Genomic DNA, 24,999 nt, shown 5'->3' on the forward strand with positions numbered 1-24,999 from the left:
AAGTTTGAGTATATATACAATAGGCCTTCCTCTAGGACTTATTGTAAAGTGTATTATTCACATGACAAATAGTAGGAACAACTCCATGCTAACTTTTTATTAGACAAACACATTTTGTGTGTGTGTGTGTGTGTGTGAACTAATATGATCTCTATATGTGTCGTTAGGAAAAAGTAAAATGAGAAAATTGTTTTCTTGTACTTTAAGTGGCAGTGGTATGTCACTGAGCTAGGATTCCAGCTGTGAGTCTGGCTGGCACATTAACAGCTCTCTAAAGCCATCTCACACACACAAGGGCATTCATGCTGCTCTATACACAAAGATGTCTTCATGGCCACCCACAGTCTGTGCTCTGACTCCCCACTGGTCGACTCTCTAGACACTCATGCCTTGTCTATAATCTCCATAAGGTGACAAACTGAGCAGACTGGTCATTGTCCATGAAACCCAAATGGCACACACTGGTGTTGGGGGTTTTCTGGTTGATTGACTTAGACTATAAGAGAGTGCAACATTGTTTCTCAGTACCCTTTCTCCGCTCTAAAACCTGTTAGAAGATTTTTGGTGTGACAAATACTGACTTATTTTTCTTTCAATTGCTTTATGTTACTTAGGGAAGCAGGGCTTGCTATTGCACTCACCAAAATGTTTTATGGCAAGATAAACCAAACAAAAACCTGAAATTTTTCTTGGGTGCCTTCAGCATAGCTACCCTATTGTAGTGTTGTTTATCAATGTGCTCTAAGAGGACCAAACTCCTTTTAAAAACATGATTTTACTTCGAGTGTGTGTGAGTGTGTGTGATGAGGGTGGACTATTCTAACAAACAGCTTGAGCAGAGGTTTCTCTTGCCTGGTACTTGGGTTTTTGATCATCTGTAGCTCATGTGGGGAACATTATCAGCCCAAATGTCATAGCTTCACTGAAGCTGTGTATACACACACAAAATATACATTTAGGGAAACATAAAGTAAAATGGCTCCCTGAGGCTTTATCAAACAACCTTCCTGTTATTTGTCCCCATCCACTCCAAGGACATTTGACTCACTATATTTGTTATGCTAAATTGTCTCAGGAAACAACAATAACAACAACAAAAAACTGAATAATGAAGCTAACCCCCCAGTCTTCCACATGTCAGCCCCTATGCTTTGTCTTTCTACATGGGTTATCTTAGATTACAGCATCTGGAATAGTCCACCCCTTCCTCAGTCTTCAGGGTTCTAGGTTTTTTTCCCCCTCCATCTAATATATCTTATGAATGTTCCAAATGTTTCAGAACTGTTGCATACTGTTAAGTTTCTAGATAGTGTTTCTGTTATATGTACCTGTCATACTTTATTAAACAGAACACAATGACTGGCAAATTACAGATTTTCACTACTTAGTAATAGCTTGTAGTGAACACTCGTACTAATCTACAGGATAGAGTCCTTGGAAACAAACTGTTTTAAGGGCTATGAACAATTTTTTAAGTTTTGATAGATGTTAACCAATATCTCCTCTTATGCCAATCATACCCTTACATCAAGGACACCGTGAGGGTTTGAATCTCAGTCAGTAGTTGTTTGGGTGCATTGACTTTGTGTTTGGTACATCAGCGATTTTCCACGATGATTGTCTCCTGCATTGTTTACCCCTGTGTCTGCTGGAATGGGATCTGTCTGCCTATCATAAGCATTGCGTGTTACTTTCTGAAATGGAAGTCATAGCTTTAGCAGGTACTTGGAACCAAAGCCTGGTTGCTGACCCAGGTAGAGTGCTGAGTCTTTGTTGCTGCTTTGAATTAAGTCTATTTTGTTTCTTTGTTCCTTATTTTCTTAGGGCCAGTATCAGAATCCTAATGGTTACCTTCCCAAAATCTATGAAAACAAATTAGAGAACCAGAACACAGGATATGGGAGAGATGTTCTGACTGTAGTGGTTTTCAATACTCTTTTTGGCCAAAGGGAAAGTATATTATTTTAGATCTGTCAGTCAAGAAAAAGGAAAGCTAAGAAAATCCAGTAAAGTCCTGTGCTAGCAACACCAAGGAGCTGGGCCTTCTATTGAGGGGAAGACTCCCTGGCTTTGAGTAAAGGATGGTTATAGTTTTGTTTCTAACATTACCTTGGTTGGAAATATGTCCAGGTTATAATAGCTTCTCCCATATCCTTTCTGTTCTGTTTCTTGTTCTAGTGATGTATTTGTGGGCTCATAAAAGTTATGGTGTATTGATTACTCCCTGTTTCTTCATAACTGTTACTTTGTCATGGGCAGTCAAAATATTGTTGAACTTTTATGTGACATTCAAATAGTCACTCATGGATCACAGACTAAGCAGTTTGGTGAATACAAAGTACAATAGTCTTTGCTGCCTGAGGAATGAAGGGTTAGAAGCTAAGGCAGTGATAATTATTTCAAGGTCCACTGTGTTCTCCAGCAGTGCAAGCTACATCATAAGGTCCGAGTGACCAGGTTTTAATAGGAAAGCCAGATTTATATGCAGTCCTCAGATCTTTAAGCACTTAACATGAAAGTTTAAATTTGCATATTCTAAACAAACTGGTCATTATACCATCTGGCTCTCCTGTGATCCATGCATGGTCAGAATGTCTTCCTTTTCTTGGCTGCCCTTTTATTGATGAATTTATTTCCTGCTGGGCACAATATCAGGATGTCATTCTAGTTTCTGACAGGAGCTTGAAAAACTAAATGGTTTTCTCCATGCTATTGTTTTACAATCTTTTCATAATTTCAACTTTGAGTAGAAAGAAAACAACTCATTTTTAGTGACTATAGTGGTTTGCATGAGAATTGCCCCTACAGCAAACTTTTGATTTTTTGGACTCCAATTGGTGGAACTGTTGGAGAAGGATTAGCAGTGTTGCCTTGTTGAAGGAGGTATGTCACTGGTGGTGGGCTTGAAGTTTACGAAAGAGTTCCTTCTCTGCCTCCTGCTTAGGGATTAAGGTGTGAGTCTACATCTGTTCCTGCCACCATGCCTTTTTTCCCTCTGCCGTCATGTATGCGAACCCTCTGAAACAGTAAACCCAAATAAACACTTTCCACTTTTTTCCCACAAGTTGTGTTGGTCATGGTATTTTATAACAACAATACAAAAGTACCTAATATAGTGCCCATTAAGATGTAGTATTTTCCAACTCATGAAAGGAACACTCCTATGTTACTATAGGAGGCTTCTTTTACTTCAATGAAATATATAGCTCTTTTATGCTTGCCAATTGATGTGAAACTGAAGACTTAATCAACATATCCCCTCTAGATCCAACATAGTGCACTAAAATGACCAATCAATGCAGAGAGTAATAATATGTATGACCTGTGCTATTTGCAATGATTTATAGAGCATTTGAAGAACTTCTTTCTTACTCATGTCTCTTTTATTCAAGCAGCACATTGTTGGCATCTTCTGTAAATATCCTCAGCTTAGATTCAGATAGAATAAATACTCACTGACTAAACAGTTTGAAGCATGTCATCGGGTAATTATGATACAGTGACAGGGCAACAGTGCATGGAGGACTCAGTAGAAAATGCTTCTGAAGGCTTCCAAATGAAATAGCTAAGTTAACTTCAGAACCTGGGGAGGGAATTTATAAAATCCAGAGGTAGTGAAAGATAGGACATAGGGCTCACTTACCAGAAGTCTGAGGGGTCACATGAGTTAGAGATCCCAGGAAGCCCTGCAAGTTGGGCACCCAGAGCATGGTAGAGCTGTGGGAGGAGATGGAAAGCTCCATTAATGGCCTATTGTACCACTTCTAAGCTCTGGTGAGATGCTATTGAAAGAGAAAGGAATCTGATCAGATAAAAGCAATTTTAAAAAGCTGGATTGAAGAGCAATTTTCCCTTTAGTGCTCTTCGTTTTTTATTACCCTCTTAAAAAGTCTTCACTGTAGTAGAGACCTGAAAGTGAAGTTCTCACAACAGTCAAGATATATCCTATATCCTTCTTAGCTGAAAGATTTTTCTGCCCTCAGCACCTGGAAACACCTGAAGATAAAGGGAATCTAACACCACACGGGGGAAATGTAGGAACAAATATAGGAAAATGAAGACAGAGAGAGGAAACAGGCAATGCTTAATTGGATTAAAAAGGCACCATTTCATTGCATCAGGACAGAGAAGACTGGAGTTTGAGACCCATGGCCACATTACTCAGTTTTAGTGTTCATAACTGTCAAACAAAGGATTGCATTCAGAAATCAGGAAAGCGCCATTCATCCTTATAATTCAGTGAGGATTACCTCCACTGTGTTTGTTGATTCAGTCACGTTTGTAGAAGCCAAAATATGGATGCATTTAACACATTATTTATGTAATATACATGACGCATGGTGACAATTTTAAGAAAGGAAAATGCAAGTCCATGGAAGTTAGATGCATTTGTACAGGTAGTGTTCATGTTAGTGAATAAAGGGTTGCCATGTTTCTCAGGACCTGCCTTTCATGTATGCAAAGGCAGGTAACATGGTTGGCATTAGCCACCAAGCACAGACTTTGAGATATCCCCAGTTCCTTCATACATTTGAGACTCACAGTACACAGTAGGGTTATACTTACCTAGAAACCAGATACATCCTCAATTCTTCTGTTGCCAGGGTGAGAGACAGAGAAACAACATTTTTAGAAATTTTTAATTTGTAACAGTTAAACCTATTTTTGTGTGTGATTTCTTGAATAGCTGAAATTTTCTTAAGCTATAACAAACTGAAATTACATTGTGAATTAAAAATCATAAATTATTTAATGTGAAACATCTTTTCACTGATGTAGTTCTCATAGTAAATCATACCTTCAAATGTCTTGAGTTAAGCATTTGCAGAGTACTTGTGTGAAATCCAGCACCAGCTTTGGCAGCTTCTGATGAGAGAAAATGGTTTTTAATGGGAAAATAGGAGCCCCAAATGCAAGCTTTTAAAGTGACTGTTATTTGTAACCCAGTAGATTTGCTCGTGGTAAGGAGATTTAGAGAATTCTTTTTAGAGTAAGTCAGGAGAAGCATCTCCCCAAAGTCATTAAATAAGATTTTCCTCTCTGTGACTTGACATAAACAAGAATTATTTTTTATTGCTGCAGCCCCTGAATGTTGCTTTAGCAAGAGAGAAGTACAGGGAAGGAGAGCCTAGCATTCTGTAGTCTTTCCCACCATGTTTAGAGGGCAAGGCTGAAGCCATTATTGTTTTCATTAGATTAAATGTCTTGTAAAGATTTTGAACATCCAGTTACAGTGAGAGAGGGCCAAGTGTTGCGTCATCTGCAGCTGGTTATCTGTGGTCACAGAAAAGGAGGGTGTGTGTAGGTGACAGGAGAACCTGATTAGGTTTTGCCTGTTAGTGTCCTTGCAGCAAGTCACTGGGGTTAGTTGGGGGATTAGGCAACTGTGACCTGTTCAGGCCACCTTTATGATGTCTTGTCAGGGCCTGTGGTAGGGTTGATGTTGATGGAACGTCTGGAAAGTGAATGGTTTATGAGATGTGTATTTCAGGACATTGCACTTTGACCTGAATTGTGCTATAGTGTGTAACTTCTTCCTGTGGGTTTGTTATTCAGTCACATGAAGTGCCAGGATGCTTAGAATCTTCTGTCTGGGCTGCTGAATTGTTTGCAGTGTCTGCAGACAGAGGTGTCTGTTTTCCAAAGTGATCGTCCTGTAGCATTTTGCATCACATATTCCAGTTTCTCTGGCTTTGGAAATGTGGTGTGATTTAAAGGTCATATATACATGATCTTTTTAGTGGATTATTCACACTGAAATGCTATAAGTTATCTTTTTTTTTGCATTTTTGAACTGAACACAACAAAACTGTTTGCCAAAATACTATCAAAAAGTGTAGAACCAAGAATTTCTTCTGCTGTCTAGCTCAGGATTTTAACTTGCAGTTGAGTCTGTGACCATGGTCTGTTTTCTGTTTCTTTTTCCCTCTCTCTGTCTGTCTTTCTCCGTGTGTGTGTGTGTGTGTGTGTGTGTGTGTGTGTGTGTGTGTGTTGAACCATGCTGTACCTCTTGACTGTCTCATATATATTCCTTCAGGCATTGGAATACACAGACACAAAGAAGGCATTCCCCTTGAACATACATTTTCTTGTATGAAAGAATATTAACTACATCTTAGTTTCTTTTCTTGTTGCTGTGATAAAATACACTGACAAAAGCAACATAAAGGAAAACAGGCTTATTTTGGTTCCCAATTCCAGGTCACTGCCCATCACTGAAAGTAAGTCATCATGGCAGGAGCATGACTGAGCTAGTCATGTTACATTCACATTCAGAAGCAGTGAACGAATATATGCCCGAGCTCAGCTTGCCCTCTCTGATTTATACAGTTCACAGTTCCCAGCCCATGGGGTAGTCTCACTCACAATAAAAGAGTGTAATGAAGGTCATCCCTCATGGACATTTTTAGAGGCAATTTAGACAATTGTTCGTTCACACATGTGCCCAGAGGTGTCCCTCATAGGTGCCAATTTGACAGTTGATATTAACCATCATAATCTATTAATATTGTTGTTATATAAAAAGAGGTTGATTTAATTTACCATATATGATATAAATATTTATCTTCAGTCAGAAGACATATGGAGCTTGGTGCCTAACAATAACAACATACATATTAAGAATGTTCATTGATCAAACCAGACCACGTGAAACAGAGTACCAGGTGATCCTACATTCAAAACAGCTGGACAAAGCAGCCTGACAGACTACAGCCAGGATTTCTGCATCTTCTTAGAATCCCCCATGACAGCGCAAACTACTTACCAGCAGGAAGTAGTTTGGAAAGAACAACGCCCAAATTCCCAAATATTGTCTATAAATGTTTGTTTTCATTTAAATGGACTTGGTTATATAAAATAAGTAAATAAAAAAAGAAAACACATAATAACAAAATAAAATAAAATAAAAGAATGTTCATTCTTCTCAGTCAGAAGACATAAGAAGACACACAGCCTCCTTATGACATGTATTTGTGAAACTTGTATAGTAATGTGAAATTATTAAAGTGAAGTGGACTCCTAAAGCCATTAAAAGTAACCTTTATAGCCAGATAAAAGCCAGCCAACCAACCTTGCATCAGCAATCCTTCTTGCATCAGCAAGCCTTCTAGAAACTCTATTAGAATTAGTTTCTTTTTGCACAAAACTGGTGTCAAGTCCACAGTCACTGTTGTTCTTACCCATTGCTCTGCACTTGAATTTTCTGGACAAGCTCCCAGTAATGTGTTCACATTTGAGAAGAACCATGTGGTCAACATTTATGTACTGCCTGCTTTGAGTGGGTCGTTCCTGTGGCAAATGGGAACAAGATTAACTGGACTATGGTAGGCCAGAAGATGGAAGATTTATAGTCTGAACTGACTTTAATCTGTAGCAGGAGCTGAAATGTTTTGCAATGTGAGGATTAATTTTAGCTTCACGAAAATCAGGCTTCAGAAAAGGAGTACTTCCAACAATTCACGTGGTATGAGAAACAAGCATGATTTCTTATTGGCCCTCGGTATTCTTAAGTTAAAAGGGAGAGAGTGAAGTCCTAATTACACTGTTTTTACTACTTCTTTAGCTCAGAGGATGAGTAGTAAAGACTATCCATTCAGCTACAATGCCTCATTTCTGAAATTGTTCTGCAGTCGCACTTTAATTGTTCATGTAAGCATCTGAATATTTTTATTTTAGTCAGTCTGCTGAAAATAAAGAATTTTCCAGAAACATTTTAAATTATGAAAATGTGCTTCTTTGTCACAAGCAAGTCAAATGATATAGAAAAGCACAAAAAGAATATTAAAATCGTTCTCAGAAAAATTCGTTTGATTAGGACTTTCTTTTTTTCTAGTCAATCTTTTGCTATTCCATGTGGTTTCGTTGATTTGAATATTAACAGTGGAAAAGTTAACAATGCATTTTTGAAGTCTTTTTAGTCACTTTGAATCAGTTAGACATTCTTAGGTTGAACCATGCAATATTGCATTGTATGTGGATGGTTCTCATGGTTGAGCCTCACCAATAGTGGGATCTGTTCTTTGAAGTGATATAGTGAGTAGTCAGTATAACGTGTGGAAATAACTCCTAGATGACTGAACTTTGCAGGTAGTCAAATGGTGGATAAGTGGGTTATTGATGTTAAAGGGGTAGTGGAAGCTTCGAAGTCCAATAGTGTGTTCCACTTTTGTGTCATTGGAGAAATCGAAGTGTCAGAGCTGTTGGCATGTGCAGGATTGAATTTTTGCCCTGTAGGAAAATAAGGCTAAGAAGCAACTAAACAGCAGCTAGATTTCGTGGGGCAAAAGCAGATATCAAGGTATTCCTAATCCAGCATTACCCTCTCACATTTGAAGGACATCTGTGAAGCAAAAACATTATTAAGCTTGTGTGGGATTTAAGTCTATATGGTGCATATTTACTTTAGCCGTGTGTTTTACAGAAGCTATGATTTCTTCCCTAAGTAACTCAGAGTATGTATATAGAAACTGCAAAAAGCAGTCTGGGGAGATGGCTTACTAGAGAGACATGAAACCTCAAGTCCAACTCTCCCAGAACCTATATAAGAAAGAAAACCTAGCAATTTAGTGTTTCTAGTCCCAATGCATAGAGACAGAAGGGCATCTGAGATTGGCCAGCCAGTCTGACTAAAATGAGGAACTCCTGATTTAGTCAGAGACTCTGCCTCAAAAAAAATGAGAACTGAGGAAGATACTCAGTACCTTTGGCATCCACATGCATGTGCATACAGATTCATGTAAACTGGTACACACACACACACTCACACACTCACACACACACGCACGCACACACACAAATACAACACGACAAATACAGAGTTGAAGATATAATCACACTTTTCTCTCTCTGTCACTCTCTCTCTCTCTCTCTCTATCTCTGTGTGTGTGTGTGTGTGTTTAATATTAGATATTATTAAGGGATGAATCAGAAATGAGTAAAAGTATGGCAACTATACTTGTTCTTAAAACTTATGTCCAGGTAGACAGCATGTGTTACAGAATGTGGGTGGAGTATCCAATGCCTCCTATCAGTCTTTAAGGTACTTGCTTGCTCTCATTCTGTGTAAACCATATCCACATCACAGACACAAGTAAACACTGAATCATCTCTTTTCTCCCCATTTTTCCAAGTTCATCCAATATTTTAGCTTAGAAAATATTCAGAATCCAGTAACACATCAGATAAGAGTTCTCAGTTGAAAGTTTTACTATTTATAGTAAGAGTTTCAGAATATAGGCTGAAAAATTGTATCTGATGTTTGTAGATTGAGATATGGTTGGATGCTTAGTCTTTACGGATACTAATTGCTATTGTTTGGGAAAAATCAGATATCAACCTCTACATCTCACCCACTGGTAAAGACACACAGAAAAGATGTCAGGAAATGGTAAATGCCCCATTTCTTTGTAAACACTGAAGTTAAAGGGTAGTGTTGTGTGTCATCCATCTTTTCTTTCCTAGGAGAATTTGACATTCTCAAATTCTAAAAATGTGTTCCTTTCCTCATTATAAGCAGTTTGTATTCATTGCATTGGGGACTTAATCAAATAAACTTACTTTAATTTTACATATTGATTTAATCCTATTTTTGATCATGGGATCAATTTTAGCTAAAATTCACCCCTTTTTAAGTCTGAGTGGAGACTACCTCTGTTCTCAAAGTGGGATGTCCCAATGTGACTGACAGATTGTGTCTGAAGCCCACCACTCGATGGTGGGGTTCCCTGCATCCCTCAGTTACCATTTGAATGGAAAGCCTTTAATCACATTATTGTGATGCCAGAACTCCAAAACTACGATTTTTCGCCCTTAATCCTAATTCAAAATGCTATATTATACACAATTAAGGCATTTCGAACCCTCCTAGTGAACAGAATTAGAAATGTTGCTGTATGGTTTGGCTAAATTTTGTACAGAAAGGAAGTCTATTGAGTTACCAATGTAAATGTTGCAGGATTTGATTTGTTTGCAAACTATGAACAAATAACACATGGAATACTTATGATATAGCTAAGTCTACGAGGGTGTTATTTTGACAGTGTTATTGTGGAGAAGACTAGACTGGCTCCAGATCTCCCTGTTGTATGTCCCTGGATTAGCTTGGCATCCAAAGAGACTTATTTGCCTTGGTGGCAGAAGGAACTACAGCATTGGGCACCTGCTATCACAGTGGCTGCTGGGTTGGCAGCCACAAAGTGGTCGTGTCTGTCACCTGTCCTCTTGTTGGTAGATTGCTGGCTGTTTTCCACTGTCAAATGCCATTTTTCTGTCATCACCTTTGGAAATTGTGGCTCTGGCCTTTTCCAGTTACAGATTCATTACGTTAAATTCAAAAAGAGCACTTACTCTCAAATATTGATACTTATTTAGCTCCCAGTATGTTGAGAAATCATGCATAAATATATTCTCGAATCTATAAACTGTCAAAACTGAGATCTAGTAAAAAATATATTGGGCTTTTAAACATCACATGGCATTGGTCAAATTACAGAAATATTTATTTCTGTGGCAGTAGAGTAACACGTTTACCTAAGATGAAAGAGAACAGGCGTTTGTTGTTGCTGGAACTGTGAGGAAAGTATGGTAGTGCATAAAGAGTATGAAGGTATTATTTTGAGAAGTAAGAAAGGCTTTCAGGGGAAGCAGTGAAAAAGCAAAGACGATAAGGGGAAATGGCAAAGAAGAAACCAAACGAGAAGGCCTCTAAACGTGCAATTCCTCATGCAGTCAAAGCCTCCATTCCTTTTTAGAGTTTTATCTGTACAGATGGGTCATCACTAGACTTGACAAGATAAGAGAGCACTGAAAAATGAAATTGGACAAGATTACAAATAATGTTACATAATAGGTTTCTGAAACGCCTCCCACAGCCAGCCAGGATCCTTTCGTACATTGTGATTTCCTTGGTCCTTCCGTTGGTTTCCGTTGGAGATCCTGCTGCACAGAGTGGGTGCTAAACACTGTGCTGGCCATCAATTCCAAATACCCTGCTGTGGTTCCAGAAAACAGCCTCTCCTGAAGTTGGCCTCAGAGGAAAAGTAGAGGGCAACCAGCAAACGTGCATTTGTTCTACAGATTAATAACTGAGTCCTGGAAATTTATATTAAGGCTTTCCTGGTAGAAAGCTAATGAGAGAGTAGAATAATTAAAAGACAGATTATAAATTGCTGCAATGAACAATAATGATATACTTGGAATTTTAAAAATAATTTCAAACTATTGCCCTATGACAAATTTTTAAAAAGAAGCTACACGATCAAAATCATACACACACACACACACACACACACAACCACACACACACACACACACACACACACACACACACACGACATTTCTTGTTAAGTCTAAAGATTTCCTTTAGTCTTACATGTTTCTTATTCCATCAGAATAAAGAAATCAGGGCTAGAGAGATGGCCAAGACATGGAGTGTTCACTGCTCCTAGTAAATTTGAGTTCCTTCTATGTGCCAGGCCTTTTGTACAATAGGGTTGCAGAGATAGAAGACATGTCCTTTTCACTGTGGAGCAGGAAGCTGACAGCATACCATCTCACTCACACAGGTGACTCACAACTTCAGGATCAATAGAAAATCATTGCACGCTTGTGTGTATAGAGAGCAGTGCTGGTAAGGCCTAAGAGAGGGCTAAGAAACTAAAAAGGGACAGAGATGGTGGATTTCTTTCTTTCTTTCTTTCGTTCTTTCTTTCATTCGTTCATTCATTCATTCATTCATTCATTCATTCTTTCTTTCATTTTTTTCCTTTTTTCCCTCTTTTTTGGAAGCTTAGGAAGACATTGGAGAAGAAGGAAGCTAGCTAGACTGAGTGTTGTTTTTGGCAGCACTGTCTATAGCAAAGGAGGTGAGGTGTGAGTGCTGGTCCTGGGAAACCATCTCCTCCATGGAGCTGAAGTTTTATAAGAAAGAGCAGCCCCTTGAATCATGTTGAAAATGAAGAAGGGCAGAGGAATAAGAGGGGTCATATGGGGTGGAAAAGGACTCCTCCTCACCTCTCAGCTACCAATACCGATTGTACAAAGGGAATGCAAGTGTCAAGGCAAAAGACTCTCAAAATAGGGCTCCAGCCCATTAACTGAGAACAAAGAAGTCTGTATCTACAAAAGAGGAGAAATAAAGGTCTGTGCACATTAGCTAATGATACACACCAGAAACCCCTTGTGAAGCTAAAGAAAACCATATAGAATACTGTGATGTGAGTTAAATATTTTTTCCTCAGCTTTTTGGATGTATGAAAACAAATAGAAAGCTTTGTTGGATTGAAAATACTTAGGTTCAGCAAAAGATGAGTTAAAAGGAAAGAGAAAATGAAGTAAAGTGAGTGTTAATTGAACTCCTGAAAAATATAAAAGATAAAAACCCAAAATAAATGAAAACTAAATTGCAAGGTGTTCAGGGGAAATGCACATGTTATGCAACAGCACATTTAATGTCTATAATAAATGTAAGTAGCCCTAACTCCATTAGGTGAAAACCAGACATTGGCAGGATGGGATTTAAAATACAAACAGTCCAGTTATATGATGTTTGTAAGACGGACAGAAAAGGATCATAAAAGATCCACCATGTAAACAATCACATTCAAACTGGACAGGCCACACAAGGGTAAGTGCAGAGCAGTAAATACTTCCAGTAACAAAGCAGTACACATTCATAAAAGGGTCAATTCTCAATGAACAAAGCATGATAAAGGTGTGTGCAGTGAGAATCAGTACTTTGAGTGCTTAAAGAAGTAGGGATGCTGAGTCGGTACCTTAGGTAAAAGGCACATGCCATCAAGCCTGGCATCGTGAGGTCAGCATCTGGGAACCATGTGCTGGAAAGAGAACTGATTTCTGCAAGATTTCTAACCTGCGCGCGTGCACTCACGTACATGTGCATACACACCAATTTGTTTTCCATTCCTGTGATGACCACTATGTCCCAAAGCACCTTCTGTGGGAAGGGTTTCTTACATTAGATGGGAATCTGAGTAGAAACTCCAGCCAGGAGAAGTGCTGCTTATTGACTTGTCCCAGGCTTCTGCTCACCTAGCTTTCTTACTGAGCCCAGCAACACCTGCCTAGGTGGGAATGGCACCTCTAGCAGTAGGCTGGGCCCTCCTGTGTCAATAAGCAATCAAGAAAATCCTCCACAGATATTGCCACAGTCCAGTTTGATTAAAGCAACCCCCTAATTGAGACTCCCTCAGATGACTGTGGGCTATGTCAGGTTGACAGCTGAAGCTAATGAGGATATATGACACACGAAGTAAATAAATCAATATAAATATCAATATAAATAATAAGATACAAGGAGAAAAAAAAAAGAAAGAAAACAAACAAACAAAACTAGAGAACTCAAAATATACTTTGATTAAGCCACAATTAACGATGCACTCTCAGTAATTGCTAGAATTGTTACTTTATTCAGAAACTCAATAAAGATTTAGAAGATCTCAATTATCTTATGAAGCAATATGATTTAGTTGATATTTACAGGACTTTCTATCCAGTACTAGTAGAATATATGCACATGGAACATATGTTAGAATAAACCATATTGATAGTAAATAATCCTCATTAAAACAAACTTTAAAATTTAAAAGAATTATGGGCTACTGAGATTGTTCATTGGGCAGTGGTACTTGGTGCTGAGCCTGATGGCTAGAATTCTGTCCCACAGCCTACAAGGTAGAGGGAACCAACTCCTACACATTGTCCTCTTACCTCCACATGTGCCCTGTACCATGTGTACACACATGCACCCCCCCCACACACAAATACATCTTCATTCTTTTCACTTGAAAGAATTGAAACCAGTACTCTGAACTCAGTGGAACATATCAGTAGCTGGTGGTTTTTCTCCTCCTGCCAGTCCCGCCACTCTTCAGCCCCAAATAAGCACAAGGGCACTATGTTAATTATAAAACTGTTGGATGGGGGGGGGGAATGGGGCTTCTTTTGGCTAGCTCTGTCTTAATTATTAACCCATTACTACTGATCTTGACTTACCAGAGAATCTCTGGACCTGTTTCTCATTTTGCAGATACATGGTGTCCTCTTTCTGGTGGGCTTCCTCTTTCCCAGCCTTCTTGTCATCTCCTAGCTCTGCCTATCTTCCTGCCTCTATTGTCCAAACAGGGTTTTATTCATCAACCAATAAGAGAAACATACATACAGAAGGATGTCACCTATCCAGAGGCTACTAATGACTGACAGTTGAAGTAGTTGGGGGAGTTTCTCTAACTGAAAATCTTGTTCTTCGACCCATTATTATGAAAAGTTATTGGCTTAGAATATGGGAAATGGATATCTCTCATCTGACAATGACCAAATGGATAATGAAGCATGCTAGTTGGTGGCAACTAATGGTAAATCGTTTCTCTGTCCATTTTATTTTACAGCCTCTCTGTTGAAAGGATTGAAGCATGCCAACATTGTGCTGCTTCACGACATCATCCACACCAAGGAAACACTGACACTTGTCTTTGAATATGTGGTAAGTGAAATAAGAGTTCAGGCTGGCTAAATATGAATAAAATCCGTGCAGGGCTAGGAGTTGATTTTTAAATTGCTTCACTGAATTGAGTGATTTTTCTGAGTACATGTGATAGTATTTTGCATAAAATAATGAGATATTTCTGGGTATGTCTGTTAGAATATCTAGAAAAATATTAAGTTGCATTTGTTAGGTATGTGGCTTATTTGTAGCCTGTTTGTTACAGGTGTGCTTACATTGTGGTTTTTAAGCATATCAAAAAGGATGGTCACTACCAAAGGAACCCAGAGACAGCAGCAAATATTTTCCTTGGGGCTTGTAATTTGGTTTCACAAAAGCATCCTTAGGAAGATTTTTAATTTTTTTTTCTTTTTGCGCAGTGTTGGGGGTTCAAAGTTTTCCTTCTCAGCTATTTCAGCTATTAACTAAAGCTTCCGATTTCACAGCATACCATGTAACAATCTTCTTGTGTTGAGAGTGTCACAGCTTGGAAGACCTGAACTTCAACTAGTAATTAATCTTTCTTCGTTTCCCTCACTAAAACATATGGTGTTTGTGTAGCACCGTCTCAGCATTTAACTGTGGAATCATGAAATGTAACCATGATAATTAGCATTCCAGTTTTCACAGATGGATCTGAGAACATGTAATTTATAAGATACAAATGACACCGGTGCCGACTTTTTATTGAGAAGAATAGCTACCAGGATTTTGACTGTATTGAGGTCTCGTTTTTATAATCACCAAACTAGTTTTTTATTGAAATAATTCCCATTTTTTCTTAAAAGTATAAAAGAATGAATATTTAAAGCATTTTTATCTTCCTAATGTGTGCCTGTGTCTGTTTATCATTTGAAAATTGCTGTCTCATGAAGAAGCCATTCATCTTGTCTATTTACATATAAATGATAGATACATTTGAATAATATGGTAATGTGGCTGCAAGGACAGCTAGAGCTATCAAGTTGCATATATTACATGCTACCAAGAATGGAAGCAGATTCACACTTCAATGCAAATATAATTTCTTTTGTTTCCTCTGTGATTTGGAGTCAATAGTACACTGAGCTGACTTAGGTTTGGAACTTTCCATTCATGTTTTCTAGTATGTTTGATTAATATATTTCAATGAAATATAGATTTTTCTCTCTATATTCACCACCTTCCACAATGCTTTATAGAAAGAGTGTTTAAAGATGTACTTATTCCCTCCCTCAAATTGGACAATTAACACCACAAGAAAAAACAATGTTTGGAACACCAAAATTAACACACCTCATGTTTATTTTCCTGTACAGTCCACTGGCATGTAGTGAAACACATACACATATATATATATTAATTAAATGAATGTATACTTGTATGCATATATGCACACATAAACATGTGGCTTTGCTCCTTACTATGTTCTGAAATAAATATTAAACATTATAATCTAAAGTTCCCAAGCTTTGTAATGATATTACCATATATTAAAGTTTATGATATCAAACTTATATTCTGAGCAGCATTAATTCTGTTGCTTCATGCTACTAATAGTACTTCTTGATGATCCTGGTGGTACTATCAGTATTCCCAAGTTCTCAGGAGACTGAGGCAGGAGAGTCATAAATACAAGGCCAGCCTGGATTAGGGAGCAAATTAAAGGCCAGCCTGGTCAATTTAGGGAGATCCTGTGTCCAAAGAGATTGGTATGCAGAAACAGAGCTTTGGGGCAGAGGAGTGTTTTCATTACTTTTCTGTTGCTGTGACAGAGTGCCATAACAAAACAAAGTATAGAAGTGTTTATTCTGACTTATGATTCCGGAAGGGGTGAGTCTATCCTGGGGTGAAGCAAGACAGTTTGATGAATGTTGAGACATTAGTATATCTTTGCTTTAATGTTAGAATTCCATTCTTACTTGGGGTGACATGTCGGCAAGCATCAAGCATAGAAGCAGGGAAATGAAAGACAAAGGTGAAGGCAAATCAGAGTTGGGGAGAGACTGTGAACTCCCAAAGCCTGTCATCAGTGATATGTGTCCCTCCACCCAGGCTGCAATCCTCAACAACCTCCCCAGAAGTGCCACCAGTTGGGTTCCAAATGTTCAGCTATGTGAGCCTATGGGGCTTGTTTGTCAACCAAATCAACACATGCCCATGCCTAGTTTATAAAAGACCTTAGAATCAATCTCCAGTACCACCAAAACAGACAAACAAACAAGCAAAAACCCAAAGAAAATAAGGACCTAAGTTAAGCAATGTGGGAGAAATCAGTATGCCACACTCTTAAAATCCTTGATTTAAAGGTAAAGCAAGACAGTTTGATAGTTTTTTGGACACTGTTATACCTTTGCTTTCATATTAGAACTGTTTCCAGTGGCTTTTTGAGGTACACCTATCAGCCGCACTATATACTGTTATTTATGACAATGCCCATGCAATGTAATGCATCTCTACCCCTTTCTTTGACAGAGAACTCTAATCCTAGCTCTTTTATATTATTCCCACAAATGACGTTTTAGGTCTTTGAAAGCCTTCTGAAGGCCAGAATAATGACATAAGTGACAAAAATGTTAGTGATACAGAAAAATACTCAAGGAAATGACTTTGGAGGCAATTAGCATAGTGGTTCAGTGGCTAGTGATGTATAAAAAGAAGCAAAAGACAGCCAGCTATGTTGTCACATCCCTTTAATCCCAGCACTCAGAAAGCAGAGGCAGGCAGAGCTCTCTATCAGTTCAAAGTTACATGGTCTACACAGAGAGTTCCAGGACAGCTAAGGCCACTTAGTCAGAACCTATCAAAAATAAATAAATAAATAAATAAATAAATAAATAAATAAATAAATAAATAAATAGGACTTTAAGAACAAGAATGATCAGGCGATTCTGGCCAGCCTGATCCAGAGTGAGAATTATGGCAGAGAGGTGTGCTCTGAGCCCTGCATCCATCAAGAAAGAGTGTTAAAAACAGGTTTCATTTCTCAATTGCTTGTGTGGCTTCGCTGGGGAAATAGGTATCACCTCCTTGCTAATGATGTCAAACTAACCTCTGCAGCCTCACTGCTTCATTGGGTTTTTCCATCCAATGATGCATTAGAATTTTTTTGGTATAGTTTGCCAAAATGAAGTTATATGTCATATTTTGACTGTACAGGACCCCACAGAGTGTGTGTCCAGTTTTTTGTAATGGCAAACATGTCCAGTTTCTCATCAGGGTTCACATTACATACTGGTCTTAGTGGTGCATGCTTTTAATTTTAGCACTCAGGTGACATAGGCAGAGATGTCCACAAGTTCCAGCCAGTCAGCACTATATATTGAAATCCTATGTAAAATAAATGAATAAATTCACAAAGCATAGCAACAGGTTTCCAATCCCACTGTATTCATTCCAACACAGAGCATGCTTTCGTGACCCCCTGAGCCCTCTCATAAGCAGTCAGTTGATTAACTTTATTACTCAGTTACAGGTAAAGATGTGTGTTGAACTTCAGATGACATACTCACGTATTCTCCCTTTGTGAAATTGTTTACATTTCAGATAGTTGAGAGTGAATCTAGTTACCAAAAGATGGTTTAAAATAAATCTCTACATCTATGGATGCACCAGATAATACAGAATATTGGCAGAATTCCAAACTATAGTTCAACATTAAGTTTTGATAATCTTCATTCTCATTAATTATTGTTTGTTTGTCCCAGGATTTGATTTGTGTGTTCCAAGGACTGTAATGAGATCTGAGCAAACAATGGCCATGAAGTCTGCTTGTCAGATCACCATGTTTTTCTGTGTATCTGCTTCAAGAGCTTTTCCCAAACCTATTGATTAGGGCATTGACATGATCAAGGAGAAAAGTCAATTGCAGAGTGCTAGAAGGCACTGTCCTTGACCTCATTCTCCTGGTGTCTAGTGATTTTGATAAAGAAGTGGTAATGTTGTGTTTGGCCAAGCTGTGTTTGTTGTAGGTAGGACCCATAATTAGCAATTAGAGTGATGTATGTAATCAAGTGTCAGAAAATAGTCTGATGAAATCATGAGTTCAGTCTTTAAGGTAAATTCTGTGTTACACAGTGTGCTTGGCTCTTTCCTAAAGGACAGTTTGACTAAATATAGAAAAAGACAGTGCAAGCCATTTACTTATGAGTGATTCATGGAAAACAAGACTGGTTCTTTCTTTGCTCTAGTGTGAGCTGGCATTGAGATGTGACAGAGGAGAACAGCCAGTGTATGGTGTGTGTGCCTTGACAGGAACTGGAGTAAAGTAGTATTGATGCAGGTCAGCCAATAAGATGACAAGGTGGCAACAGAAAGAGTGATGAGAAACCAGGCACACAGAGAGGAGAGGGGTCACAGTGCCTGTGCTCTAGAGGGGCTGCAGGAGCCACGTGTGAGACTTCCAGGAGACCTGTTGTAGCTCAAATTTGGAAAGACTATTCCATTGCTCTGTGTTACTAGTAAACTAAATTTGGCATCTTAGAGAATAAGGAACACTTTATCACTAAATGTGTTCATTCAGCAGGATGGGAGGAATCAAATCTGAATTGTAGTATATGGGGAGGGGGATGTGTGTTCTAACCTGTGCTGTATGCATAGCACTAAAATGTTATTGTAGTACCTTAGTACAGGGAAGTCATGGTCCCTACTGGAACCTTGGAGTACTCATAAGATAGCTCTGTTTTGCTGATAAAGAAAACCAGGTTCATTCAAGTACTCCCTGCTCTTACTGTGTCCTGTCATCTTCTGAGTCTGTGTAATGATGAAGAGGTCCCGTTTCCTATCAAGATTCACAAAACAGGCTGGTTGTAGTATTAATCTAGGCATCACCAAGTTAGATAGCAAGGACCAAGTTTCACTATTACATAAACTTGGCACCATTTATTGTGAAAATATTTTTGTGGTCATTCACTTGATCACTAATTGATTCATTTGCCCCAATCCTAATTCAGAATAGTAAGTTACACAGTCTAAAATGGAAGTGAATCTGACCTTTAACTTGCAGTAAGTAAATGCCTGATCATCTACAGTTACATGTATATTCCACTATTTCACACCATTTTGTTTGAATGCATTCTGCCTTGTTATAAGCACTTTCTCATCAGCCTGGTCCCACAGCAGTGTTAAACCCAAATATCACACAGAGATGCTTTATTAGATATAAACCTGTTGGCCTGTTAATAGCTTTTCTTATCGGCTAGCTACCTATGTCTTAAATATTAACCCATTTTTATTAATCTAAGTGTTTCCACGTGGTCTTACCTTACCGGAGAGAGGTTCTGGACATCTCTTAAGACTCTACATCTTGACTCTTCATCTCCCAGAATCCTCCTTGTTTCCTAATCCCACTGATCTTTCTTTCCTATTTGCCAACAGTGCTTTATTAATTAACCAATAAGAGAAACATATTTATAGAATGACATCTCCTATCACTGCCTCTGTGGATTTTGTTGTTGTTGTTTTCACTTTAAATTCTCATTTTATAATTCTATCATTGTAACCACAGGCATTCTTTACTTGAGAAATCATTGGGAAGATGAGAACTGTATTAAAAAGAGGGTTTCTTAGGAAAGAAAGGCAGTCTTAATTTCCTCATTAGAAGTGCTGTTATAGCTCTTCTGCCAGCCATTGGCTAGAGAAAATGAAAAGCGGTGGATTTCTTCCAGACTAATGTGGTTTGATCAAGTCAGACCGCCTGAAACAGAGTACCAGGTGATCTTACATTCAAAACAGCTGGACAAAGCAGCCTTGCAGACTACAGCCAGGATTTCTGCATCTTCTTAGAATCCCCCATGACAGCGCCCCTTACCAGCAGCAAGTAGTTTGGAAAGAACGATGCTCAAATTCCCAAATATTGTCTATAAATGTTTGTTTTCATTTAAATGGACTTGGTTATAAGAAAAAAGACATAAAAAAGAAATGCTGTTATATTTCTTAAGGAAATAGCAGTCGTACATGACTGTGCATGTTAAGTTGTGGGGAGACAAGAAAGTGACAGATTAAGTAGAGTAAAACTATCAAAACTGATGAGTTCATAGGAACTAGAGAAAGCATTAATTATAAATGCAACAGTTTTTTTTTTTTTTTTTACTTGATGAATGTGCCCAGATCAGGAGGAAGATAATCAATGATTCCAGTTACCTTAATTTTGATTAGGTCAGTAAATGCTTAGAGAAAGCATCTTTAGCAATTCTAAGTGTGAATGTGCACATTGCTATATAGGACACAAAATAGAGTGGAGATAACATTTTACCAATTTTCACAATAACTTAAATTCTTGTCATTTCAGTGTGTTTTTCTTTCATCTTATTTACTGTGTGTGCATGTGCATGTGTGCATCCATTCCTCTGTGTGTGTGTGTGTGTGCACATATATGTATGCATTTGTGTGCATTTGTGTATGTGTGCATGCACTCATGCTTGTGTATTGGTTGTATTTGTCATGTGTTGGGTACACTCGTGTGTGTGTGTGTGTGTGCGCGCATGCTTGTGTGTGTGTGTGTGTGTGTGTGTGTATGCTTGTGTGTGTTTACACAAAGTCTCCTGTAGCACAGGCTGTTCTTGAAGTGCTGATCCTCCTACCCCCACCTCCTAAGCAATGTCACAGTGCCTAGTTTTCCTTGTTTAATAGTTATAATTTCTTGTTTCTTATGTGACTATTTAGCTTAGGTCGTATTGCATTTTAAAATATTGTGCATTCTTTGCTGTGGCAACCATGTATTTGTGGTGAAATCTTGTCATGCTTGCTTAGAGATTAGATTCCTTCAGTCTTAGGGTCTTTGGGTCTTTAGGAAAACAGAAGTCTTCACCTTGTACCTTCTATATTAAGAAAACCAATTCTGTCCTTTCTAAACATGAAACAAAACTTTTTTTTTTTTTTTTACTGTCTTTTAAATAGCTAGGAGTTAAACTGTAAGAGTAACATGTACCTTTAATGGCTAAGTCAGATCGCTAGCCGCCCCCCCCTTACTATTTCATGGGGAGTCATAAGTCTGGCACATCTCTTTGAGGCAGGACCAACCCTCCCCCCACACTATATATAGGCCAAGCAAGGTATCCCTCCAAAGAAAATGAGCTCCAAAAAGCCAGTTCAAGCACTAGGGATAAAACCTTGTCTCACTGCCAGTGGCCTCACAGACTGCTTAAGCCACACAACTGTCACCCACATTCAGAGGGTTTGGTCCTGTGCAGTTCCCCCCCTGTTTTTAATTTTTGTCATTGCTTCAGGACCTCTCAGAGCACAGGGATGGCAAGTCTTTTCTTGATTCCTTTTATGCTCTTCCCTCTTGTTTGTTTTGGAGAGTCCCCCCTCCCCATCTTGTGATTATTTGATGAATATAACTTCTGATACTGTCCAGTGATAAGCATGGGAAAGGTATTTGTAGCTCAGCATTAATGCTTGATTGACAGTTTAGCTGGATGCAGTGATTTGGATTGGGAATAATTCCATTTGAATTTTAGTAGTTTTTGTCTTATCTGCCATTACTTCTCTTTAGTGACTTCTCTTCATCGTGTCTGTTCTGAAGTTTTATATTGAAGCAAAATGAGACCACAATGTATCTTTAATTTCACTGGGTCAATCTGCTCATAGTGGAATCTCAAGTCTTGTCATTAGTTTTTACTTTTATTTTTTATTTTTTCAGAGAGTGTGAGTTTGTGTGTGTGTGTGTGTGTGTATGTTGTGTTGTGTGTGTGTTTGTGTGTTTGTGTGTGTGTATGTTGTGTTTGTGGTGTTTGTTTCCTCTTTAACTTTCTGAGAGACCCCAAAACAATTTTCCCAAATTCATCCCCATTTTATGATGTGGCAAGAAACATATGACTGAATATTCCAGATTTCCTGTACTCACCATGACTGGTTATCATCTACTTTTTGGCTATTCAGAAGTCATGATTGGATTTGCATTTGAGTAATTATGGGTTGAGCATCTTTTTAATGTACATATTTCCTGTGCTTTAAACAATTTTCTTCAATTATTTTGTACAATTTCCTCCTTTAATCTTCTCTACATTCTTTCTCTGTATAATTTAAAAATCTGACCTTTGGGTTGCTTTTCAAATTTTCTTTTTTTCCTCTCCCATTTTTATTTTATTTTTGCTTCTCTTTTCCCTTAGCTCAGGATTAATGGACATTTTCTCAGTTTTAAATTTCACATATTATATTTAAACTTTCATATTTTGAATTGTTTGAATTTCTGATATATCTTATCTCAGAGTATTCCATTTTTTAAATCCTTTTCTCATTTTAAAGGTGCAGAATGTTTTTATCTACTAAAAATATTAATTAGCAGTAGTATTTAATACTAGTGAAACTGTTTGTCCCATGTTACTTATTTTTTCCTGTAGTTTGTTGTGGCTGCTATGTTTAAATTTAAAGACTCTGATCAGCTACTTGATATAGAACAGGGTGATTGAGATGTCTGAGTATGTGGGTAGGTGGTAGACCCTGATCTTCAACCAAAGAAGGAACTGCTCTCTTTTGTAGAGAAGCTCTGAATGCTGTTGCCTGTCTTCACAGTGAAGATTCTTCCTGTACTTTCTTACAAACTTAATTCTTTGAGAATTTCACAGAGTATACTTTGATCATTTTCATACACCCCTCCTCCAACTCATATAGAGATCTACCACTCTTCCTTATCCACTCTACTTTGTGTTCCTACTTTTTTTAAACCTATTGAGTCCAATTTATGTTTTCCATATAGTCTTGGGATGTGGCTATTCACTGGAACATAGTCACAGAAAATAAGAGTAAGGAATAAAGACTGTTGTGGAATAGATTAGGGGATAGGACTGCACTTAATATTCCTAATTCGTATGAATTTCAGTTCACATATCCCCTCTGTGTTTAAGAAGTGATCCTATCTGTGAACAGCTAGGAAAGTCATTTAAAGATTAAGTAGCTATTGACGTCTTTCAACTAAGTTCCATATGTAGACTGCCTGTGTCTTAGTGTCACTGTCTCCTGACACTTCTGTATATAATCAGTATTGCTTCTAGTCTTTCCTCACTGACAATGTGATATTTGTTCCTTTGTGTTTTGCTATGCTAATCTGGCTATTTGTTTTGGAGGATCTGATATGTGGTGATACATGGATTTAACAGAATATAAACTAGATATGTGTTCTGTTTGTCATCTTTATCTTGGAATCTTAAAATGTTTAATTATGAGTGATTCTTAAGCTTGTGATTATATAAATCACTGCACATTAATGTTGTGAAATACAAACCATTTAGCTATTCACCAGTTGTTTATCAAATGTGACAAAGGTTACAACAGTGACGATACTCAAATTAACAATGATTGCATTACCATCAAATCCTTAAAATTTTAGAGGCATAAATAAAATTTAAAGTGTGTCTTTATTAGGACTTTTTTATTTGGATAGAAATATTTATCCTCACTAATTGGTGTTTGTTATGACTAAGTGATCGTTTGGTAATGGTATACACAGCAATATGCATTTGTGCTTTAGAGAACTAGGTGGTGGACGGAATTTAAAACAATTATTCAGAAAATACTCTTTTGGTATTTTCATCATTTCATCATTTACATCATTTACATCACTAACAACTTAATTTGGGGGGGCAGATCTTCAATATTCTGAGTTAAATTCCAGGTTCAGTGAGTAATTTACCTTTTTTAGCTATCATACACACACACACAAACACACACACACACATAAACACACACACTCCAGTTTTATATCTTCAGCAGATGCTCATGCTTCATCTCCATTTCTTAATCCAAGAACTAAAAAGCTAATTAGTCATGGCAACTATTTGCTAAGTAAGAACTTTTCATGTGGGGAATTTTTCATTTTTTCTTAATTTGTGATCTGCTTTATGTGAATGCTGTATGTTATTAAAGTTACTGGATTTTATCATAGTTTTCAAAAACTTAATTCAAATATATACATATTTAATATCCTTCCTATGTTTTACCATATTACTAGTGAACAAAATATTGAGTAGGATTTGCCTAATATCAAATATTATATTACTCTTTTCAGGAAGAATATACACCCTTTCCTATCTCACTTGGGCATGACATATCCTTTGCTTAGCAAATAAATTATGAGAATTATATCTTGCTTTTATATAACATGGCCAGTCCTTACTAACATACTTCACGCCATGTACTGTCCATCACTCCAGTGATTATACTGCTGCCAGGTCTTGTCTTTGAAGACATGTGATTCATTCTCACGTGCATCGTGCATATGACCTTTGGATGTTTATGCGTGTATAATTTTTATACATTGTTACAATGTATTTTCAAATTATTTTGAACACACAGGCGGATTCAAGATCAGTGTATATGATTGTGTAATGCCCATTCCCACTTTTACGTGAGCATACCTTGTGAATTAACATAAAAATCACATACTTGTCTTTGATGTAGTTTCATATTTTGCATAAGTATAAATAAAATTCCCAGTAAAATCATTCTGAGCAATGATCATTTTCAGACAATTTTTCTGATCACTTGTTTCTGCCCTTTTAACTTTCAGTAACCTCCTTTTC

The 24,999-nt window shown here is 37.7% G+C and overlaps 1 protein-coding gene across 4 annotated transcripts in view; it reads left to right on the forward strand.

Annotated features, from left to right (window-relative positions):
- LOC127214182 (cyclin-dependent kinase 14) overlaps positions 1-24,999 on the forward strand; it is a 294,998-nt gene that overhangs the window by 215,083 nt on the left and 54,916 nt on the right. For all 4 annotated transcript variants that reach the window (XM_051174586.1, XM_051174587.1, XM_051174588.1 and 1 more), the window contains one exon: positions 14,406-14,500. In XM_051174586.1, coding sequence (XP_051030543.1) covers positions 14,406-14,500 — 95 coding nt within the window. The remainder of the gene's footprint in view (positions 1-14,405; positions 14,501-24,999) is intronic.

This window comes from Phodopus roborovskii, unplaced genomic scaffold (assembly GCF_943737965.1).
Source record: "Phodopus roborovskii unplaced genomic scaffold, PHOROB, whole genome shotgun sequence".
Lineage (NCBI taxonomy): Eukaryota > Metazoa > Chordata > Mammalia > Rodentia > Cricetidae > Phodopus > Phodopus roborovskii.